Below are 23581 nucleotides of genomic sequence, written 5' to 3'. Positions count from 1 at the left end.
TCCTAATGCAGATTTACTTCACCTTAAAACATGTATGTTATAAATCTTGGACAAGGCACATTTTATGAACTTTTAAGAGGATAATTATGTGCGTTGGTTAAATACTGGGTCCTTATCTGTTTTTGATGCCCCTCTCTCACCCTGACCGCCATTATGTGGGCGCGGCCTTGTGCTGTGAGTGTTGTCCCTTTTAGACGTTACCTCTGTCCCTTTATCCCACTCAATCAGGCCTGTCCTGCAAAGGTTCTTCCCCCACTGTGGCTGCCAAAAAGAGTGATGGGTCCCCCCCTCTGAGCTGGACCATGAAGAGGTTCCTTGAGCCAGCAAGCAGGGTAAATGTAACGGTTTGACTTTGGGTTCCTGAAGTGGATCCACACTCCTGGCTGCCTGGTGTTTATGCAGGAATTCGCCAGCTCTTCCGAACGAAGTTAAACTCATCATCCAAACTGAAATAAAATACTCAGATGCCAGGAAACCCCTGGGATTTGTGTTCGTAGATCTCGGCATAAACAGCTTGACAGTCAGTACATCCATTCATCTTCTAACCACTTGTTCTGGTCAGGGTCATGGTGGGTGGGGGGGCGGGAACCTACCCTAGCCAGCATCGGGCACAAAGCTGGGGTACCCACTGGGCAGGATGCCAGTCCATCACAGGGCACGGGGCTGGGGTACCCCCTGGGCAGGATGCCAATTCATCACAGGGCACGGGGCTGGGGTACACCCTGGGCAGGATGCCAGTCCATCACAGGGCACGGGGCTGGGGTACCCACTGGGCAGGATGCCAGTCCATCACAGGGCACGGGGCTGGGGTACACCCTGGGCAGGATGCCAGTCCATCACAGGGCACGGGGCTGGGGTACCCACTGGGCAGGATGCCAGTCCATCACAGGGCACGGGGCTGGGGTACCCCCTGGGCAGGATGCCAATTCATCACAGGGCACGGGGCTGGGGTACACCCTGGGCAGGATGCCAGTCCATCACAGGGCACGGGGCTGGGGTACACCCTGGACAGGATGCCAGTCCATCACAGGGCACGGGGCTGGGGTACCCCCTGGGCAGGATGCCAGTCCATCACAGGGCACGGGGCTGGGGTACCCACTGGGCAGGATGCCAGTCCATCACAGGGCACGGGGCTGGGGTACCCCCTGGGCAGGATGCCAATTCATCACAGGGCACGGGGCTGGGGTACACCCTGGGCAGGATGCCAGTCCATCACGGGGCTAGGGTACCCCCTGGGCAGGATGCCAGTTCATCACAGGGCATGGGGCTGGGGTACCCCCTGGGCAGGATGCCAGTCCATCACAGGGCACGGGGCTGGGGTACCCCCTGGGCAGGATGCCAGTCCATCACAGGGCACGGGGCTGGGGTACCCCCTGGGCAGGATGCCAGTCCATCACAGGGCACGGGGCTGGGGTACCCACTGGGCAGGATGCCAGTCCATCACAGGGCACGGGGCTGGGGTACCCCCTGGGCAGGATGCCAGTCCATCACAGGGCACGGGGCTGAGGTACCCACTGGGCAGGATGCCAGTCCATCACAGGGCACGGGGCTGGGGTACCCCCTGGGCAGGATGCCAATTCATCACAGGGCACGGGGCTGGGGTACACCCTGGGCAGGATGCCAGTCCATCACGGGGCTGGGGTACCCCCTGGGCAGGATGCCAGTTCATCACAGGGCATGGGGCTGGGGTACCCCCTGAGCAGGATGCCAATTCATCACAGGGAGCGGGGCTGGAGTACAGCCTGGATGGGATGCCAGTTCATCACAGGGCACAGGGCTGGGGTACCCCCTGGGCAGGATGCCAATTCATCACAGGGCACGGGGCTGGGGTACACCCTGGGCAGGATGCCAGTCCATCACAAGGCGTGGGGCTGGAGTACAGCCTGGGCAGGATTTCCGGGAACTTAGATTAACTATGACCTTTCATTTTTGGGTCTGTCCTCATCATCCAAATCAAATGTTACCTATGCATTCAATTTTCAGCTGTCATTGCTGTTCAGCTACGTACTATTGCATTGTGTGCCTACACAGGAATCCTGGTCCTCGTCCTGAACCTCTCTGCCTTTTCATTCTCTATAGGGGTCCCTGAGCTCAGAGTCCGACCTTTTTCCTCAGTACTTTCCCCATGACGCCCCCAGCCAGTTCCCCCCAGCAGTTTCGAACCCCAGCACCTGTAGCACCGTTGATCAGCCCACTGGTATGGGGTGTTTCTTCGCTTTGGGTAACTGCATCTTTACCGTAAACCTCCTGCAGGCCTGTCTTACCATTTAATGACACGGTTCTATTGGCACCTTTCAGCGCTTCTTGGGGAGGCGAGCCAGCAGACCAGCGTGGGCAGCAGCACCGGTTCGGCCCATAGCCCCGGTCCGGTCCGCAACCCACTCCGGCGGCAACTCCAAATCGGCTGTTTCGAGGACGACGGCAACAATGAGAGTGGTGACCAGCCTCCGCAAACAGATAGCGACCTTTACAGGAAAGCCCAATGTCCACAGTCTGAGGACAAGGTCATCGTTGAGGGCGACGGCAGTGCGGTGGCCCCCTCCCCAGCAGAGGGCGCCGAGGATGTGGACAACTCGGTGAAACAGGGGACCAGTCCTGAGTTCGAATCCCTCGTCACGGGTATAGAGTCACCCTTTAAGCCCACATTTGCCTCTGATCCTGAAGAAGCAGAAAAGAGCCACAATCTGCCAGGACCAAGTGATCCCCAGATTGAATCTGGACACACCCCTGAAATGGAGGACAGGGGCACCAAGGACACCTTGAGGGACATGTGTCCCCGCCCACCGCCCACCAACCAATCTGAGGGCGAGGACTTCTCCCCCTCCTCAGGCCCATACTGCACCAAGGCAGAGGTGAGAGAGCTGACTGGAATCTGCACCGTTGAAAGGATGGTCCTCCAGCGAATGGAAACCGACTCCTTTGGACTCGACTTGGAGGTCACGTCCTCCCCATTGAAAGTGCTCATCAAGGGTGTACAGCCAGGGGGCGCCGCAGAGAGGGTGAGTCGCTTAACTGCTTCACAAAATACAAGATAGTTACTCAAGTAGATCATTTGTTTGGACCAAGGAAAGATTTGTCCTTGTGTGGTCATTACAGAATTTTGTCACTTTGGTAGCATTTAGGGGAACTGCTTTTAACAGCTGTTCAAATTCAGCATCTGAGTTTCTTGTCTTTCTGTATCAAAATAGGCAGAGAAATCAGTTAAGGGCAGCATTTTTGATTGAAGGAGATTTGCGCCTTTAACAGGGTGAAGGATCTGCATGATGACAATAAGAATTAGCCAAGCATATTGCTTATCAAAAAGCTTTCTGTGTGATTCAAACGCTAGAGTAGAGGATCACTGTTGCCTGTGCTTTTGTCAGAGCAGTGAAATATCTCCCATGACGCCTTTTCCCCAGGAATCTGCGAGTAAAATCGCTGTTGGAGATGAAGTCGTGGCCATAGGAGACACCGAGGTCTCCGCCTCCTCTTACCAGGACCTCCACGGCCTTATGCAACGTCTTCCCCTGACTCTAACCTTAGAGCTTAAGAGGCCAATTTCAGGTGAGCGTCTAATCCAGTGGTCCTCAAACTCGCTCCTCAGGCCCCATTGCCCTGCTAGTTTTCCAGCTATTCCTGCCCTACACACTGCTGATTGCCTGGATCAGGTGTGTTCAGTCAACCTGGGTCTTGTGTGTGGGGCAGGGAGAGCTGGAAGACAAGCAGGGCAGTGGGGCCCGAGGACCGAGTTTGAGAACCACTGGTCTAATCCAACAGCTCTTTGTATTGGTTACTGTTCTGCAGCCTATATAAATCCTCTAGCTAAAAATCAGCTATGTGGACATGAGATGTGTAGATTTTTGTACGATAATTGTGTCTTCTTTTAATCACTTTTGTAAAATGTTCCCCACAATCTTACTCCTTCTACTGATTTATTGATCTCGTTGTAGCAAAATAATGAGGAATTAGAGAGCAGTAGCAGAATGTTGTTGAATCTTGATTAGTTTAAACTGAAATTAAAAGAGCAGTCTTTCTTCCCTCATGCCGTCCAAAGGCGTGGGACTACGTCAGGTCTTTCCTTCCTGTCAATATCTTTCCCCGCAAGGGAACTGCTCACAGCTGGCATTGTATAAATGGTGACTATCGACATGTTCATTCCTGTAACCTTGGCACTTTAGCACCTGAATGATAGCGTTCCCCCCCTCCCGCTATCATTAGCAGATGTGCTATGACATCATGTAGAGATACCACCCACCTGGATCGCTGTGAGTCACTTCTTGATTGCTGAGTATTTGACTCTAGCTGATGTCATCCATTGTAATACGTATAGTAGATATCTGAGACCTATAAATTCATATACAGTGGATTTTATTGCAGGTTTGAGTTTCCAGTTCTTGCTGGAGAGCTCAGTGTGTTTTTGTTGGTAGATATTTCTGCCCATAGTCGGCTTGTCCCTGCAGTATCTTTGACCAATTAAGAACAAGTTGACTTCTCCCCTGGGGTGCGCTGGGATTCCATCACCTCCTTGGCATCGAAGAAGAAGTGCTCACAGCAATCGCAGCAACTACCAAGTCTGGAAAACATGCTTGTTTGTGTGTGTATGTGAACTGCTGTGCATAACGTATGCAGCTGATTGCATACCCATGTGCGTTTGTTTGTTTCTTTGTTTCGCTTAGTGATGAAATTTAGGTATATAAATCCATGTCTGGCTGCAGATCTGCTAACAAGACTGGCTCTGCCTGTCATTTGATAGTGATGCTTGTCAATCACAGACTGACAACCATCTCTCAGTACACATAATGCCTGCAAATAGCCTTTGTGTTCAATGTTTCACTGGTTCTAACCAGTAATTAGCAACTGAGTTGCTAAGGGGTCACCTCAAACTGCAAACAATGCTATGCTTTGGTAACAACAAAACATTACTTTCTGTGCATCAATGCTCAAAACATCAATGCTCCTTAGCATTTTTTGGCATTGTTACATTCAAAATCAAACACTTAAAGGGCTCTGTTTGTTATTTGATGTTTCCCCTTCCTTAATGCACAATATTGAACCTAGAACATCAGAATTATGGTGAGTCAAATGCAGAAACTTCACCATTATACATCAAAACTGAGTGGACCAAACAGGCTTTCAAAAATGAGGAGCAAGGTTTTTGTTGTCTTTGCACGGTTGAATAATAGCTACATAATTCTGTTTTGTTTCCAGCTGTAGATCAACTGTCTAAGCAATCAGGCACAGGCAGCATTTCCAAAATGGAGAACACTACAACACAGCTGGGGAATCCTGAGGGTGAATTGAGGAGAGAGGACACCCCAGGTGTAGGAAGCAATTCCATGGAGATTAATTCTACACAAACTGTTGAAACACATTACAGGGATGAAATTCCTGCCACCGACATCGACAAGGAGTTGAGGTCGCTGGAGGAGACCCTTGAAAGTGCAGACACAGTTGCTGCTGTAACTTCACATATTAATGGAACAACTACCTCAGCAGAGGATAGTAACACACTAATTAGCAGTGAATGTGGTACTACTCAACCTTTGACCAGGCCTAATGTTCTCGATTTCTCTCTTTTGGATCCAAGAAGTAAGGGCCTACTGTTGCCTGTCCATAAAGAATTTCTGTGTAACTACTCTAGAAATCTAAGCGCCCTCAATGATAAGGAAACTTCTGAGAGTAAGCACAGAAATAGTGATTCTTCAAAGAGCATGTACAGTGAACTGGACAGCGATTCCGAAAGCGATTCTGCCACTGAAAATTCTCATCAAGGAGAGGGCACAAAACATGTCAATCCTCGGCCATGTGCTGGCGACGAGGCGGCCGACGAGGAAGAGGAGAAGGTGGAGATCTGCCATGTTGACTCCAACCCTTCTGACCAATTGAGCCAAACAACGGATGGCAACCTCAACGATGGACCTTCATGCACTCTACCTGGGAATGTGAGCTCAAGCGACCAAAGTTTGAGGATAGGGAACTCTTCTGATGTCTATCAAGGGGAGCCTCTACTTCAGTTGCAGAAAAAAGATTCTAACTGCATTTCCTCCTGTCAATCAGACCAAGAACTGACCAGGAATCAGTCTAAGCCTCTGCATCATCAATGTCCTCCTGTGATATCCTACTCCAACGAGCATGTGCTTAATGGAGTAAACCCATCGGTATCTCCCAAAAAACCACTCAACTCTCAGAATTCTCCATCCATCGGTATTTTTTTCTCATCAGGACAAGAGACTTTAAAAAGCAAAGAGAATACATGTCAGTCATCCAGTCAAGTGATGGCACCACCAAGAATAAGAAGCTGTGAAAACAGCAGTAAGATGTTGTGTCAGAAGGTGGTGACGTTCTACACAACATCAGTGACAGTTCAGCCAAATGAACCATTATCTTCAGATAAAGCTTCTCAGCTGGAACTGTCATCCGCTCTAGCAGTTACAGAGTCGAATGGTCATCTGAATAGCGAAGACACATTCCTCCAAAGTGTGTCAACTAAATCTACTTCAGAAGACAAGGTGGCAGAGAAAGCGGAAATTAAAATTGACTCAAAATCGTCTGCATCACAGGTACAAAGTAATTTTGGGAGAAGTAGCTCGGTGATGTCGTCTCATTCCGCCAATGGTGTCAAGAGAGACAAACCAGAAATAGTAAGCAACTTGGTATCAAAATTGATTAGTCTCAGTAATAAAACCGGAAACAATGTGAAAGAAGCATTCCTTGTTAAAGAGAAAAAAGGTGAATGTTCTGAGCTGAATACTTCATCGGTTCCTCCCCTCCAGTCTCCTGACCTCCAGTCTAAGACGGTTTCCCTCATAAACAGTCCACAGGAGAAAACCGCCCCTCAGTCACCAAATATCTGTGACCATCAACAGAACAAGACAGTGCCCAAGCCTGGGCAAACACAAGAAACTACTAGACTGCAGACAGACAATGTCCCTGGGGGACAATTTGGGGACAAAGGGAAAAAATCCACGGCTCACAACACAAAGGGAAACCTGGACTCCATACAGGATGACCCCTCTTCTGAAACCGTTTCAAAACCTGATAACAAGCCGAGATCAGTCACCACTCGAAGGAGCTTTATTGAAGTGCGACTCTCTTCCCCTCCCAGTTCTTCAGTGTCCACACCTGTTCTGAGGCAGAAGGGAATTCAGGAATCAGTCATTAAAACGGACTCAAACTGTACTTCAGCGCTGAGCAAGAGGAGTCTCTCAGGAAGCAAAGATACACAGACTTCTCAGAACAGCCAGGCGGAATCTCCCACTGCTTCGGGTGGAATGCGTCAGTTCAGTGCTCTTCCGGATAAGACAGAGCTTGATACAGAGGTTTTATTAGAAAATAACCATGTCTACCTGAACAGAAGTCTGGTAGATGAAGTCTTCAAACCTCATAATTTAACAGAGAAAGGTGACGATCTTAATGTCAGCCAAACTAAACCGTACTTTCCCAAGCTGGCGCGTCGAAGCTACTCCACAGATTGTAGCAGAACCCAAGACTCCAATTCTTTCTCTGTTCGGCAAAGAATTAAATCCTTCGAGAATCTGGCCAGCTTTGACAAGCCCGTTGTCAGGAGTATCGACACGCAGTACTATGCCCTTGCTTATACTCCAAAACCTCCTCTGAGCAGGAGGCTGTCTGGTTATGCCGGATGCGGAAGTTCGTACTCCGTCGACAGTCAGGCCTTCAGGAGGAGCGTTAACTCGAGGATCTCCAGCCCACCCACCGATGCGCTTACAGAGAAGAAGCCGGTCACTGCTTCTCAGCTGGAGCCAGCTCCCGTGGCACAGACGCCCCCCGTAGTTCGCCGGAGAACAGCCCGGGTCCCTTCCAGCTTGTCCCGCTCCAGACTCAGGGAAGTGAGGGCACTGAGCATGCCAGACCTGGACAAGCTTTGCACTGACGATTTTTCGAGTGAGGAGGTCGTGGGCACTTTCAAGACTGAGCCCACAAGGGGCGATACCGGCCTGTCAGAATGCCTCAATGGCTCTATCTCTACCTCTTCCAAAACCTCATATCTCCCAAGGTCTGGCCCAAATGAGAAATCGGAACCAGGATCGACAGTCAAAGAGGTCTCCATTCAGGAAAACTGCAGTGACCAGCAGGCTCCTGGCAGCTGGTCAATCAGGTTTGTATAATGTTTTTTTTTTTGGTTGATTTTGCTTTGAGCAAGAATCTAAAAAAAAATTAACTTGTAGTTCAGGAAAAATAGCAAAAAATAAAAGTTGCAGAGTGAACAAAATGGTTAGAAGCACCTGAGTTGTTGAAAGCCATGCAAGTTGCGCTGAATGGAAATGCAAAATTAATCATGTAAACGTCTCAGTGATATATTTAAGGTCTTACCGTTCTGTCAGTCATGGATTTTTGCCAATTATTAACCTTCGAAGGTTGCAAAAAAGCTTAATATTTTACAGAAAAATGTGAAGTGGTGAAAACTAAAATGTTGGACAGATTTATGTCTCTGGAAAGAGGTACACATGGATCATTGCCTTTAGCCAGTATAATATAAATTACTTCCACTCAAGGTCTACCAAGTTGTAATATTAATTGTCATGATTTATGAAATAGTAACAAGCTGTTTATTGCTATGACTAGTTGGGACAATGATAATTTTTTTAAACACCCAAAGAATTGTAATCACAGGTCTTTTTTATACTATTAAGAGCAAAACATTCTAGCATGGTGAACCTGAAACAATCCCGGAAGCAATGGGCATGAGGCAGGGAACAACCCAGGATGGGGGGCCAGCCCATCGCAGGGCACACTCACACACCATGCACTCACACACGCACACCTATGGGCAATTTAGCGACTCCAATTAGCCTCAGCATGTCTTTGGACTGTGGGGGGGGTGGGGGGGGGGGAAACTGGAGCACCTGGAAGAAACCCCACGACGACATGGGGAGAACATGCAAACTCCACACACACACGTGACCCAGGTGGAGACTCAATCCCAGGTGCCAAAGTTGTGAGGCAACAGTGCTAACCACTGCACCACCATGCCGCCCCCTTATATATATTCATATATATATATATATATATAAAGCACAAGAAAATGTTCATTGTATCATTCATTTTCTGACACACACCTTCTCATAATGTTCCAGAGTGGAGCAATCATCTGAGATGTGTCAATGTTGATGTACAGGCCTGGAAATCAGTGTGTGTGCTGTGCTTCTGTCCCAACAGTCTGAGAGCACTGAGCACCTCGGCGCCGACCCAGAGCAAACTGCAGCACCTGCTGAGCTCCTGGGACCCCAAAGCAGATGTGTCAGCCCTGATCCGGGAGGCCGAGGCCCTGGCAGAGGTAATGTGGGGGCGCGCTGCTGGAGCTCTCTGCAATGTCACGTAGCTCTGAACATTCCTAGAGTCCCTAAGCAGCATCAGCCATCAACGCTCTGTCTGAGGGACCTGAACTAGATGTTCTTCCGTCAAGTTGTACATATACAAGGCAGCTTGATATATTTCTTTCAACACACCCTTTCAGGGATTTTAATCCTTCTGTTTCCTATCTCTAATAAATTTTAAATAAACAATAAAAAGCAATTTCTATATCTGACAGTAATTAATATGGGTTAACTAAGCAGGGAATACACTACTTGCTTGTACTGTAACATGTAAATTCTACAGCACAGTTTTGTGTTTGTGATTCGGACAATGGCCGGTCCCTGATTATTAGTACATACCAAGTACAGCACCAAGCACGGTCACCAAGCCAAGAACAATAGCAAAAACTGAAACTGGGCAGGATTTAGAGGAAACTTTGTGAGACTAATATGGTTTTATGAAAGGAAGTTCTCGAAAGGCCTTGCAAGTTTTTATTTAGTACCCTTGAAATCACATGTATAGTTCTCTAGCAAAATATAAAATTACATAATATAACCCTCATTTATGCACTTTAATTTGTTATTGTGCAGTTCAGCTTTGCACAGGGTGACAGATTTATTATTTATTTTCCAATGTCTCTTCTGTTCCCAACCACCCAGGACAAAGACGATATTTACTTTGTGGTCTTGACTAAAGACGAAGGCTCCGGTCTTGGTTTCAGCATTGCTGGAGGACTGGACTTAGAGCAGAAATTCATCACGGTGAGAAATGGCACTTCAGTATATTTTGGCGGCCAGGTGTGGTGATTTTTGACCTTTTTCCACATTTCTGGATAATGGAATATTCCAGGAGTGTGTTTTCAGAATCACCGTGCCCACAGCTGTCTGTGTAACTTATGTTACACATATGGTTAACAGAATTTTTTTTTTTTCAGAAAATTTCTGTGTTTCATTTTTAATGAAATGTGTGATTTCACCCCCCCCCCCCCCCCCGATTCTCAGCAATTGGCAGACCTCCCAATGTGCATTTTGTGCAGATCGATCATTTTACAATCAGTACAAGAAAATGATTAGCTATATAATCATAAGGTATGGCTGCAGGTATCCGTATTTTGCCTATAATCATCAATGTTTGTGCAAAATAGATATATCCAAAAAGTAAAAACATACTTAAATAATCATTAAAAGGGTTTAAGAAGATGCTGAGCAAAGAGGAGCATGTGATTTTGTTCATGAGTCTGACCAGAAGCAGTCTTTGTGAGGGCGGTCGCCTGTGTCATGAGGGAGCCCCAGGGCAAAGTCACTGTACTATTATAATTCCCTCCTTCAGTTTTTCTGTCATGGTGTTTCTCCATATAGTCCAGTGGTTCTCTGACTCAGTCCTCGGACCCACTGCCCTGCTTGTTTTCCAGCTATCCCTGGAAAAGTGGGGCCCGAGGACCAAGTTTGAGAACCACTGATATAGGGGAATATATAAAGATCTGGAAAAAAATTAAGAGACCACAGCAACATTTTTAGTTTCTCTTTAGTTTATTTTCTGTTTACAGAAATGCATTTGCGTAAAATGTACATTTCTTGCTAACTCCAGCCTGACTTCCCTGCTTCTCATTGATGAAGGGCTTCTACCATCTTGTATGGGTCTTTAAGGGCTTCTAGCTGTGCCGGCAGTGCACTTCACACCGCTTAATATTTCCCATTCTTTTTGAAGGTCACTTGAGGTCATCCTTTGATTTACGAGGCACTGTTGGATATGTTGACGGTCATCTCTAGCATAAGAAAGTTGCTTCTGCCCTCCACCTGGCTGGTTTTAGTTATTGCCAGTGTCTCCTACTTCATCTTGTGTGCTGCTGTCTTAGAAACTTTGAGCCTGAAAGCAGCCTGCCACACAATGCAGCCTCCGCCAGCAGAACCAGGAACAAACCAGGATTTTAAGATGCAGATTCTTAATGAAATGTAGAGTGGTCTCTTAATTTTTTAGTTTTCTGGTTTTTCTTTGCATGCTTGTCTTCATGTTGTTTCTCATTTTCAGAACCAGAAATATTTTACTTTATTTGAGCCAGTTTCCCTACCCCCTACATAGTGATGGTCAATTTAAGCTTCATGAACCACTTGCTGTATTTCCTGATCCCACTAGATGGCGCTCTCTATTCAAAAAAGGGCTCAAAGGATGCCCTAAAGCAAACCAAGAATTGCCGTCTAGTTGGGCCAAAAAATACAGCAAATGGCTCATGAAGCTTCATTTAGGCATCACTACCCCTGCAATCCCAAGTACCTTGATGAAGGAAATCCTAAATTCAGCTGGGATTCGTCGTCAGATCTGTGCATCAGGCTAATCTGTTTGCTGAGCTGCCTAAGACTGATTTTCTTTATCCGAAATGGCAAAATACATGAAGTCATTTAGGCAGGCAAAAAAGAAAAGGTGTTATTGCAATCAGAACATTTTCAAAGTCAGCATATATTAAATGACCACCATGTGACTATGTGGACAGGTCCATCGAGTCTTCTCCAAAGGGGCGGCTGCATTGGAAGGTACCATTCAGCGCGGGGACTGCGTAGTGTCCATCAATGGCACTGCCCTGAGAGGGACCCTACACAGCGAGGCGCTATCTTACCTCTACAAAGCTCGACGGCCACAGCAGGCGCTGATCATGGTCCAGAAGGTGAAGAATGAGGAGTCGTCATCCCCCCAGCAGGCCCAGTCCGGTAGAACCAGAATACGGACATTATCTTCCAGTGATGTAGCACTAGAAGCAGGACCTGGTGAGTGAACATGTAGATCAGTGGATGAGGCTTTAAGTATAGTCACTGCATTACCTAGTGTGCTTCCATGGATTCATTCGGCTTTGTTGAGTACCCATGAGTTCAGCATGTTTTCATGTGAACATATATATATATATAATATTTTGCTAGTGTTTTAAATGACTGTTTAGGTGCCATGAAGCCTCTGCTCTTGTTTTGCAGCTGTGCAGGCGGATCCAGATGGAGCACTGAGTGTGCAGCTCCAGAAAACCTCAGCAGGCTTGGGCTTCAGCTTGGAAGGAGGGAGAGCTTCTGCCCAAGGGGATAAGCCTCTTATTGTCAAGCGCTTGTTCAAGGGTAATCCTGGGGAAGCATGACACTGCTTGGGCTGGCAACTATGGGTTTAACGTCTCCGATTGGCAGGGCCGTGGGATTACATGCTGTGTCACCCTGACATGAGACACTTATGCAGTGCAGGGCTGTGGGAATACATGCTGTGTCCCCCTGACATGAGTCACTTATGCAGTGCAGGGCCGCAGGATTACATGCTGTGTCACCCTGACATGAGACACTTATGCAGTGCAGGGCTGTGGGAATACATGCTGTGTCCCCCTGACATGAGTCACTTATGCAGTGCAGCGCCGCGGGATAACATGCTGTGTCACCCTGACATGAGTCACTTATGCAGTGCAGCGCCGCGGGATTACATGCTGTGTCACCCTGACATGAGTCACTTATGCAGTGCAGGGCTGTGGGAATACATGCTGTGTCCCCCTGACATGAGTCACTTATGCAGTGCAGGGCCGCGGGATTACATGCTGTGTCACCCTGACATGAGTCACTTATGCAGTGCAGGGCCGCGGGATTACATGCTGTCTCACCCTGACATGAGTCACTTATGCAGTGCAGGGCCGCGGGATTACATGCTGTCTCACCCTGACATGAGTCACTTATGCAGTGCAGGGCCGCGGGATTACATGCTGTCTCACCCTGACATGAGTCACTTATGCAGTGCAGGGCCGCGGGATTACATGCTTTCTCACCCTGACATGAGTCACTTATGCAGTGCAGGGCTGCGGGATTACATGCTGGCTCACCTTGACATGAGTCACTTATGCAGTGCAGGGCCGCGGGATTACATGCTGTCTCACCCTGACATGAGTCACTTATGCAGTGCAGGGCTGCGGGATTACATGCTGTGTCACCCTGACATGAGTCACTTATGCAGTGCAGGGCCGCGGGATTACATGCTGTCTCACCCTGACATGAGTCACTTATGCAGTGCAGGGCCGCGGGATTACATGCTGTCTCACCCTGACATGAGTCACTTATGCAGTGCAGGGCCGCGGGATTACATGCTTTCTCACCCTGACATGAGTCACTTATGCAGTGCAGGGCTGCGGGATTACATGCTGGCTCACCTTGACATGAGTCACTTATGCAGTGCAGGGCCGTGGGATTACATGCTGTCTCACCCTGACATGAGTCACTTATGCAGTGCAGGGCCGCGGGATTACATGCTGTCTCACCCTGACATGAGTCACTTATGCAGTGCAGGGCCGCGGGATTACATGCTTTCTCACCCTGACATGAGTCACTTATGCAGTGCAGGGCTGCGGGATTACATGCTGGCTCACCTTGACATGAGTCACTTATGCAGTGCAGGGCCGTGGGATTACATGCTGTCTCACCCTGACATGAGTCACTTATGCAGTGCAGGGCTGCGGGATTACATGCTGTGTCACCCTGACATGAGTCACTTATGCAGTACAGGGCCGTGGGATTACATGCTGGCTCACCTTGACATGAGTCATTTATGCAGTGCAGGGCTGCGGGATTACATGCTGTGTCACCCTGACATGAGTCACTTATGCAGTGCAGGGCTGTGGGATTACATGCTGGCTCACCTTGACATGAGTCACTTATGCAGTAACACGCGTGCAAACACACACACAGGTTTATAATCATATCTTAGTGGGGGCTCTCCATTCATTTCTTTGGGTAAAACTCTAATCACAACATGACAAGCTTAACCCCTACCCAGCCCTAACCTTAACCATAAGGAATCAAACAAAATACAAGACTTTACGTATTTTTCATTTTTTGATTGCAGTCAGATTTTTATAAAATCAAGTTTCCCCTTATGCTGACCAAAATAACAGGTTTTTAATCACATTGTTGGGACAATTTCAATATATATATATATATACATATATATATATATATATATATATATATATATATATATATATATATATATATATATAAACTCCCCCTCCCACACACATGCACACAAACACAACCATTGAAAAACCTCTCCTAGATTCGCCCCAATATTTGCAGAGATCCTTCAATAAGGCCGAGTGTTTTTTTACGTGATCATTACCCCACCTCATATGGCTAATCTGCACCTCATTGGCACTTTAAAATCAATTAAATTAATTAATTAAGTGAGCTGGTGGTCAAACGTAACAAACACATGGAATGACTGAGGTGCCCATGAAGAGGTCTCTAACCGTTCAAAAGATACCAGTAACTTTCTGGAGAAGAGAAGAAATTCACGTTACATTTTATTGTGTTGCTCTTAATTTAATTATTAATTAATTGTTCAGAATAAACATTTATTTCCTACCCAGAAAAATAGCTTTAATCATTTCCTTTGACTGCCAGTGACTTTCGCAGAATGACTTGCATCAGTAGGTTTCACAGAATGACATACTTTGCATAGGGAGCGATTGCCGTATACAGCAAATTTGCATACGGTCAGTTTAAATGTCATTGATTTAAGTGTCCTTTTTGCATTTCTCCTGGGTCTTCCTCAGGTGGCTCTGCAGAGCAATCAAGGGCCATCGACGTCGGAGATGAAGTTCTGGCCATCAACGGGAAGCCCCTGCAGGGTCTGATGCACTATGACGCCTGGAACGTCATCAAAGCTGTGTCCGACGGCACCGTCCAGCTGCTGATCAGGAGACCGAGGACCTCGGTGTGAGGCGGGCGTCCCGACACCGGGCCTGACTGAAGGCGCACTGCAGCGGACGCGGACCCACCAGTGTTATAATAAAAGGACTCGGCTACAGATCATTTCATACGCAAACTGCACCTTAATCCGACAAAAGTAAACAAAATGAAGATTTCTCGTGTAGAGGTTAGAAAAAAAGAAAATAAACATTTTTAGAGACTAACATCTCCCATCACAGACGGTACGGACGACGTGTTCAGTGGCTGCACAGGGCACCTCTGTCTGACTGTGCTGCTTGGTTAGTGTGTCTAAAGCGCGTAACCTGACCACACGGCAGCCTGTGAGATTTTCACAAGGGCGTTTTTTTCTTTCTGGGACACGACGTAAAATGCCTTTGGTCCTGCATTCCTGACCCCGTGGCCAATGGGGGACACCTGATGCCGGCTGGTGCCGGGCGGCTTTTTCGTAAGGGGCTGACCTTGGGAATTGGTCCCAGGGAGAAGCTGATCATGAGACCCGATTTTTCAGAACTGAATTCCCTCGGTTGACCTTCCGTACTTGAAATGCTCCTGTATTCGTATTTAAGAATCACCAGAGGGGGGAGGAAAGGACACTGATTCCAATACTGATTTTTGTTAATATGTAAAAACTTTTCTGTAAAATAATAACAGTGTGCTTATTTAGATGACAGTATGCTTATTTGTTATGTATGTGATTTACACTTTTGACAAGTGTATCTATTGTCCCTCTTAGTGTAAATAGGCATTGACCAGTGAGGTTCAGCTGAGGTCTGCCAGTAAAGAATAAGATTCTACCACTTTTGATTGAGCTCGGTCAAAATAGCATAATTCTCTGAACTAACGGTTATAAGCCCTGTAAGATTCAGAATTCCACAGTACTGCAGACATGCAAATATGAGATTCCAAGGCACTATATTTCTGTCATTTATTTGTGCAATTTTTTTTTTGCGGATTTTTTTTTTAAACATAAGCTGTTTTTCTGCATTTGTAAATGATGATAATAATAATAATAATAATAATAATAATAATGGGGGGCGGCATGGTGGTGCAGTGGTTAGCACTGTTGCCTCAAACCTCCGGGACCCGGGTTTGAGTCTCCGCCTGGGTCACACGTGTGTGGAGTTTGCATGTTCTCCCCGTGTCGTCGTGGGGTTTCCTCCGGATACTCCGGTTTCCCCCCACAGTACAAAAACATGCTGAGGCTAATTGGACTTGCTAAATTGCCCGTAGGTGTGCATGTGTGAGTGAATGGTGCGTGAGTGTGCCCTGCGATGGGCTGGCCCCCCATCCTGGGTTGTTCCCTGCCTCGTGCCCATTGCTTCCGGGATAGGCTCCGGACCCCCCCGCGACCCAGTAGGATAAACGGTTTGGAAAATGGATGGATGGATGGATAATAATAATGATAAAATGTATGTTTTTTGAGGGTTAAAGGTTTTCTGGAAGACTGTAAGAAATGAATGATGTAATTTCATTCCATGAAATCACACTTTTTAGGCACAACAATTGCACCATTATTATTATGCAAAACAGTCACGCAGTACCTTAGTGAAGAGGCCAGATCACAGATGTTCTCCGTAAATCGTGTACAATCCCCAGATAAGAATGTAAATTATATTCATCCAGTTCTGTTAAATATTGTAAAGTGTGCGTAAGGTGTACTATATTATATTCTTTTTAGCCATTTTTTTATTGTGGATTTTGGATTTTCATTGCTTATTTGAGTATGTGGTGACAAGATATTTTGTGGATTTAATCTGTAAATTGGACCCATACTAATATAATGATATCAGATTAAATTTAAGCTCTGTGGCTCTAAGTCATATGTTTGTAGTATTTTTCAACATGCCGCACCAGTCGCTATTAAAAAATATATATTTTTGACTTGCTGTGTAGAATATTATATTGCACAATAAAATGACCGGAAATGTCTCTTAAATATATTTTAAGTTAAGAAAATCGATTCAATAAATTAGTTTATTATTGACTATTAAGCAGGTGATATCTGTGATGTTTCTGAGTGACATGATAGAGCTACTTTCAGCTTCCAGGTTGTTTTTATTCATGTCAGATTTCCTGTGATGCGGAATTCTGAAGATGCCTCCTCATCATGTACCTTCAGCGCGACAGACAATGTGCTTGATGCAGAATTCAAAACAGAACTTGCGAATAAAATGGTAAAATCGCTATTATTTTTGACAGCTAACATACTGTATGTCATGCAAATTGGTATTTGTTTTGCTACATTTAAGTGTGATAAATATCATTGCATAAACAAAAAAGGTTACATTTCTGGTATTGCTTAAATCCGTGGAATGCAGTGTCAGTTAGCGACATCTGATCAGCCTGCCCCTCCCCATACATGCCAGTGACCCCGCGATCCCGCGATGGACCCAAGACACTCTGTGGGGATTATATCTGCTGGCTGACTTGGGAATGTTTAGGGTTCCCTCCGAGATAGAGGTTTGACCTGCTTGGCATGCTGGCCCTGTATAAAGAGGCAGTATGAACACAGCAAAAGGTGCCATTTATTCCTATTGTTAGTGAGCCCTCTACTGGATTTTTCAAGTAATGCATGATTAAATTCACTCCACTTTTTCCCTATTTCTCCCAAAACTTTCATGTAAAGACACAAATTCTACGAATGGTCAGTTGGACCAACTGTAATCTGGATATCATGGCAAGGACAGCACTCAAAAACAAAGTGTGTAGTTCAACATCTAAATCTCCCTTCATTTCCATTGAATCTTACTTTAAAAGGCGAAATTCCATTTCCTTTATATCCTTTATGTATCACATACATAGTTATACAAGTACAACATGTAGTGAAATGTACAATCCAGCTCTAGGCATATTTGTTGGGGCTTAGTGGATGTGGCTGAACTTTGCAGGTCATCTGAGGAGCCTGGAGCTTTGGTGACCACACTCTGGAGCAGCATGCATCACTTGGCTCGAAAATGCGACGGAACAAAATCACACTGGGTCTGCAGTAACCTTGGGACTAAACATCACATCGCATTACTCAGGTCCTTTAATACCAATTTATTACTGAACTCACTGCCAGTGTGCTCAAGACTAGTAAAAATGCTTTGGTTCTGTAAATGTATCACTGATAGCATCCATCCATCCATCTTCTACACCTGGTCCAGGTCATGAGCAGCCTTGGGGCTCTGAGTGCACAGAGCTCCAGGCTGCGGCGCTCCCTAAACGCGACGTCAGTCCATCACAGGGCACAGACTCCACATAAACACACACAGTCGTACACTATGGATAATTTACAGACATCAATTAGCCTAAGTGCATGGCTTTAGGCTGCAGGAGGAACCCTGCACCATACAGAAAAACATGCGGACTCCACACATAGAGTAGCAATCCTACAGATGTGAGGCAAGAGAGCCAACTACTGAGCCACCTTAACACTCAGTGCTACCACTGTATCAGAAAATCTGTCCCATAAAGCAGTACAGGAGCGTCTGAATTTCTATCCTCTCATTAACATCAACATGTCTTTAAAGGACAGTAAAGTGTACAAGTCCTCATTTCTCAGCAAAGTAGATTAAGATGCTCGTAGTGAAGCATTTGCAGTTTTACCGTCATCCCCATCTTCTCCCAAGACTATTATTATACATCAACAATGGGAGTTTTATAACCATAATGTTAACGCTGTCAGACGTTTTTTCAGGCCTAGTACATGTTTTAGCTTGCAGAGTAAAGTGTTTGACAAGATGTCCGACATTACTGTTACCAAACAGTTCCAAAAATTATTCCGAAAAAAAAACATATGACATCAGCTAGATGGAAGGTGAAGAACTGTATCATCCACTCGCAAAGTTAATTTGCTATTATATTTATTTATATTATAAAACACAACTTCACTGCATTTGAAAGCAGATAGATGTAAGATACATAAGTGTCATTAAATAAAAAGATACACATTTTCCCCCCCATTTTCAAATGAGCGGTTTAAAACTGGCAACGATCAATATCAGTTTCAAGTACATTTTTCACCATTCTATTTATAAACTGCTAAATGCAAAAATTCAATCATATTAAACTAAACAAAAAATATCCATTTTACCAGTTACACACAGAAATATGTAAGGCTTTGTGTCATTATAACAAATTATTTGCTTTTGAAACCAAACAAATGTGCAAATTGTAACAGTGTTGTTCAGTTATTAACTTTGCAAGCATTAGATATAACTTCCTGCTATTTAAATGTATGATCAAAATAAGCTACATGAAACACTGGGCTAAAGTCTACGCAACCTTTCCAAATTACAATATAACTTAAGATGATTTTGCAAACACTATCAATTTTCATGTCCTTGACAATGACATTGATACATTAGCATTATCGTGAACAGCTGATATTTTGTATGGTTATTCTAGTGTCTGAATGTGTTAAGAGGCACCTTAAAGAGAACCTATTTAATATTAAGAAAGATTATCTATTAACATCCAGTATTCATTCAACCACAGAATGGTCCCATTGCTTCCTCGACAATATTGTACAGGAAATAAAGAAAATATGGAAAATAAGTATGTAGCTATACCAGGCTATACAAAAATAAAAACTATTATTATTAGTATACTAAGACAAATGACAGCAGCTACATTAAAATTAAAAGAAAACCCTGATTTCCTTCACATGTTTGCGAAGATTAGTGTTGATAATTCAATAAAAATCAAGCAAAATAAAATGTAAAATATGTTCCTGTACTGATGACTGTCACTGCTCCAGCACTGGTACACAGCATAAAAACATCAATCTCAAGTAAAACTTTTAATTAATTCCTTTGGCTTTCAGCTCTTCTTGCACACGGCTTAGGTAATCCGCATCAGGGTAACCAAAGCTACAGTTGGGGGGGGGGGGGGAGCATTTCCTTTAACAGATGACCATTTCATCCTTTAAGTCATGTAAAGATATTTATAAATATAACCAAACTACATTATCCTTTTGCACTGTGTCTGGCTAAACATCGGGGAGAATGTTACATTGTGTCGGGCTATACATCGGGGAGAATGTTACATTGTGTCGGGCTATACGTCAGAGAGAATGTTACATTGTGTCGGGCTATACGTCAGGGAGAATGTTACATTGTGACGGGCTATACGTCGGGGAGAATGTTACATTGTGTCGGGCTATACGTCGGGGAGAATGTTACATTGTGTCGGGCTATAGGTCGGGGAGAATGTTACATTGTGTCGGGCTATACGTCGGGGAGAATGTTACATTGTGTCAGGCTATACGTCGGGGAGAATGTTGCATTGTGTCGGGCTATACGTCGGGGAGAATGTTACATTGTGTCGGGCTATACGTCGGGGAGAATGTTACACTGTGTCGGGCTATACATCGGGGAGAATGTTATACTTACTTGGTGGGTCCACCATCCCGGGATGTTTTGTGGTGAATGTCATTCCACGTGACCACATTCCTCCTGCCTGTGGTGGACGACTGACCAACAGTGAAGATAAGCCGCTGCTCAAAAGCTCGCTGTAGAAGACAGAGAACCTTCCTGCCCTCAGGTGAGTCAGGGAGAAAGGCAATCCGGGACACTCCTTCGTACCTGTGGCCTGGACTGGGGTGTTCCTCCTGAACAACACAGAAAACAAAGAGATACACCCTACACACAGAGAATGTAAACCGCTGTCAGAAAATTACCCTCTTAACCTGAAATGTCAAAGCTTAGTATCTCATTATAGTAAAGAATATACAGTTTATGTCCCTAACCACAAATCAAGATTGCGTAAAAAAGCAGAAAAACTTGTTTGAATTTGTCTTAGATAAACAAATTTTGCCAGGTAGGTGGCACAGAATGCCAAAGCACTGACAAATAAAATATAGAGGCGACTAAGGAATTGATAAAACAAAATAAAAGTGATTCAAATATTAGCTTTTGGTCCAGAAAAATCTAAAAGAAACACTACTAAGTATTTATCCAAAAACTGGCTTTTAAAGATTATCTGAAATGAACTTGCACATACTGACCCCCTGAATACCACTGGGTACGTAATATCGAATTATAATGGTTCCATATTTTTCATTTCCTGGTAGCGGAGTCGAAGTTGTAGACACATCCATAGAGCCATTTACTGGTTGATTCCCTTTCAATTTGCCGTAGACTATCCCGCAAACTGGGCAGACAGGTTTCGAAACAAAAGCCATCTTCAAGCAGTGTTTACAAAATGAATGATGGCATGAAGGCAGGGTTTCCATGTTGGGCATCTTCAAGTTATCCAGACAAATGGGACAGGTTTCCTGTTCCTCTCCCTGCTTCTTCCTAGCTGCTGACGGACCAGGCAAATCACCATATGATTCTTGCGCTCTCTGTTCTCGTACAATTCCATGAGAGGGATCCTTCCTTAAACTCAAGACATCTTCATGGTTTTTATGCAGAGTGCTGGTGAACTGAAATCCTGAACCTTTGTTTTCACCTAACTTATTTTGCTGTGACAGAGATAGATCCGAGTTGTATGTATGTGCCGTATTTTTTCTGACCTTTTTATGGTCAATGTTGTCTTGCATTTGGATGCTATGGGCATTTGATCTTTTAAGCAAACAGATGTTGCAAATAGTGTCCTCGAGTTCTTCAAAGGAGCCGCAGGTTTCATAGCATTTACTGTTGATCTTCTTAAAATTTTTATTTAGAAACTCAAATACTTCCTGTTTCTCTTCAAAGGCTGACACATCAATAAAAAGATGGGTATTGGAGAATATCTGTAAGAAAGGAGAATACGACAACGCAATAAGAATAACAATCAAAGAAAGTCGTCAAATAGTTTTTTCCAACTCGTTGTTACGGTGTATGCAGGCTTCAATGTCAACACACATCAAGGATTCAGTTACCCTTTAATACAGCAGTTAGTTGATTTGCTGTATACGCGTAAAAAGAAATTTAAAACACTGCCACTTCAGATGTTTTGTGAAACACTGCAGGGCATTTTCCATTACGTACGCATTTTTCTGTAAATCTACGCTTGTTTCTGTAGCGAAATTGGCTGAGTGGTGTCTAATACACATCATTTAAGTGTAAAGCTGACATGCACTAAAAAGCATCGATCCCGCTTTGATCGATAGTTAAGCTACTGAGGACAGCAAATATGGACATTACGGGGTCATGCTTTAACCAGCTGATTGTCTGCAACGTTTCATAACTAAAACTGAAGTACAAGGAAAACTCTGACGTATGTACTTACTATGATGGTGTGGGTTTATCCGAGGTTTGTTTAGGTAAAGTAAAATGTATACAAATACCTTCTAGTACAAGCTTTGCATGGATCTAAGGAAAACCTACGATGACGTTTAATCTGGTGATGCTGCATATAGTTTAATCATTTATTTTTTAAAAAATCATGCCAAGACTAGAACATCGAAAACGCGTCGAATTCATACAACACGTACGCGGCAATATATATTTCATGTTTTACTGCCAATAAGCTCTTTAGTGCCTTATGACATTTCATTCCCTGAAATTAAAAGTATGCGTTAGTAGCATAAATATTTCAACAAACTGCGTACCTCTGTAAATGGCGGGCTTGCCATGTTACCGGTGAAAATAAAATAAAAGATACTCCAGCACGGACAGGAACGTTGAAACTACTACTGCAACAACAAACTGCTGGCAACCCAGGCACAACGGGAGGAAATTGAATTGGACAAACCGCGTAAGCCCGCCTCCGTCGGGCACAATCATTGGTTTACAGCAAAATCCATCAAATTTCACAAACAAAAACGAGAAAACGAGAAACTTTCGCTTTTGCTTCTCAAGCGAGTCAAGAAAGCCTTTTTGCGCATGCGCGACAGAACATTTCGCGCGCTTATTAGCCAGCTGTTTTCATACGTTTTTGTACGAAGAAAATGTACCCATGTGTTCGTACGTGGTTTCTTGTTTGTCAAGTACTAGCTAAGCCTGATTCGCTATTTATAGGAATTGATGTAAAAGGTTGCTCCTTTGAGAAATTATCTGACAAGCAATTTAAAGTGTGGCATGCCCCTAGCGCCTGATGTCGAGTATACCATATAGCTTATCTCAAAGGACAGCAAGATGGAACACAAAAAAACTAAAGAATTCAAATGTACTTGTGCAAATGGACAATAAAGAATAATTCAATTTTAAGTACTTATTTCTGGCAGTGCCACAGCAGAAAGTCACTATATGCTGGCTGAGATGATCTTAAAGCTTTTCCGCCTAAAGTCCAGAGTGGCCTCTTGACAGCTAGTGGTTCCATAGGACCTCTTATTCGCAGGATTGATAGCACCAAGTATAACTGGTACACCTCTGTCTTCCACCAGACAGCAACCTGCCGATGATCTGCAGGGATACTCCGGTTCATGGAGAATCCTATTTATGCTACAATCTACATAATCCCTTTTCAGCAAGTCAGATACACTGCTTCTTACATGAATCTATTTGAAGCAGTGCTACTGTTATGTATTCATAACTGAAGTGTATGGCTGCAGCTTATTCAGTTTGTTGCTTAGCAAGCTGAAGACTAGACCAGGTTGCTGAAGATGTAGGTAGGAGGTTTGGGGAAATAAGCTGTTGTGTTTCAGGGTATTGATTATT

The 23581-nt window shown here is 44.8% G+C and overlaps 2 protein-coding genes across 5 annotated transcripts in view; one reads left to right on the top strand and one right to left on the bottom strand.

The window, feature by feature from the left end:
- The window catches only part of LOC125712453 (PDZ domain-containing protein 2-like), a 76645-nt gene extending 59445 nt beyond the window's left edge, over positions 1 to 17200 (top strand). For 3 of the 4 annotated variants that reach the window (XM_048982493.1, XM_048982485.1, XM_048982511.1), the window contains 10 exons: positions 229 to 332; positions 2080 to 2221; positions 2299 to 2999; positions 3399 to 3543; positions 5188 to 8098; positions 9160 to 9277; positions 9957 to 10058; positions 11786 to 12056; positions 12258 to 12392; positions 14858 to 17200. In XM_048982493.1, coding sequence (XP_048838450.1) covers positions 229 to 332; positions 2080 to 2221; positions 2299 to 2999; positions 3399 to 3543; positions 5188 to 8098; positions 9160 to 9277; positions 9957 to 10058; positions 11786 to 12056; positions 12258 to 12392; positions 14858 to 15024 — 4796 coding nt within the window. In that variant the 3' untranslated portion in view covers positions 15025 to 17200. The remainder of the gene's footprint in view (positions 1 to 228; positions 333 to 2079; positions 2222 to 2298; positions 3000 to 3398; positions 3544 to 5187; positions 8099 to 9159; positions 9278 to 9956; positions 10059 to 11785; positions 12057 to 12257; positions 12393 to 14857) is intronic. The other variant, XM_048982502.1, reaches the window with a different exon arrangement.
- Positions 17201 to 18842: 1642 nt separating this feature from the next.
- LOC125712550 (probable E3 ubiquitin-protein ligase DTX3) lies at positions 18843 to 22740 on the bottom strand. Its single transcript, XM_048982726.1, has 4 exons — positions 22534 to 22740; positions 21004 to 21732; positions 20390 to 20607; positions 18843 to 19867 (listed from the first exon to the last, which is right to left on the bottom strand). Exons 1-4 carry the CDS (start codon positions 22555 to 22557, stop codon positions 19798 to 19800), a joined length of 1041 nt encoding a protein of 346 aa, XP_048838683.1. The 5' UTR covers positions 22558 to 22740; the 3' UTR covers positions 18843 to 19797.
- Positions 22741 to 23581: the final 841 nt, after the last annotated feature.

Source organism: Brienomyrus brachyistius, chromosome 2 (assembly GCF_023856365.1).
Source record: "Brienomyrus brachyistius isolate T26 chromosome 2, BBRACH_0.4, whole genome shotgun sequence".
Classification (NCBI taxonomy): Eukaryota; Metazoa; Chordata; class Actinopteri; order Osteoglossiformes; family Mormyridae; genus Brienomyrus; species Brienomyrus brachyistius.
This window is presented reverse-complemented; position numbering and strand designations above follow the sequence as displayed.

Coding starts and splice junctions, on each gene's coding strand:
- LOC125712550 (XM_048982726.1), bottom strand. CDS start 22,557: ATGGCAAGCCCGCCATTTACAGAG. Junction 20,608..21,003: donor TACCCAGTGGTATTCAGGGG/GTCAGTATGTGC, acceptor TGTGTTGTTCAG/GAGGAACACCCCAGTCCAGG. Junction 19,868..20,389: donor CGGGATGGTGGACCCACCAA/GTAAGTATAACA, acceptor CCCCAACTGTAG/CTTTGGTTACCCTGATGCGG.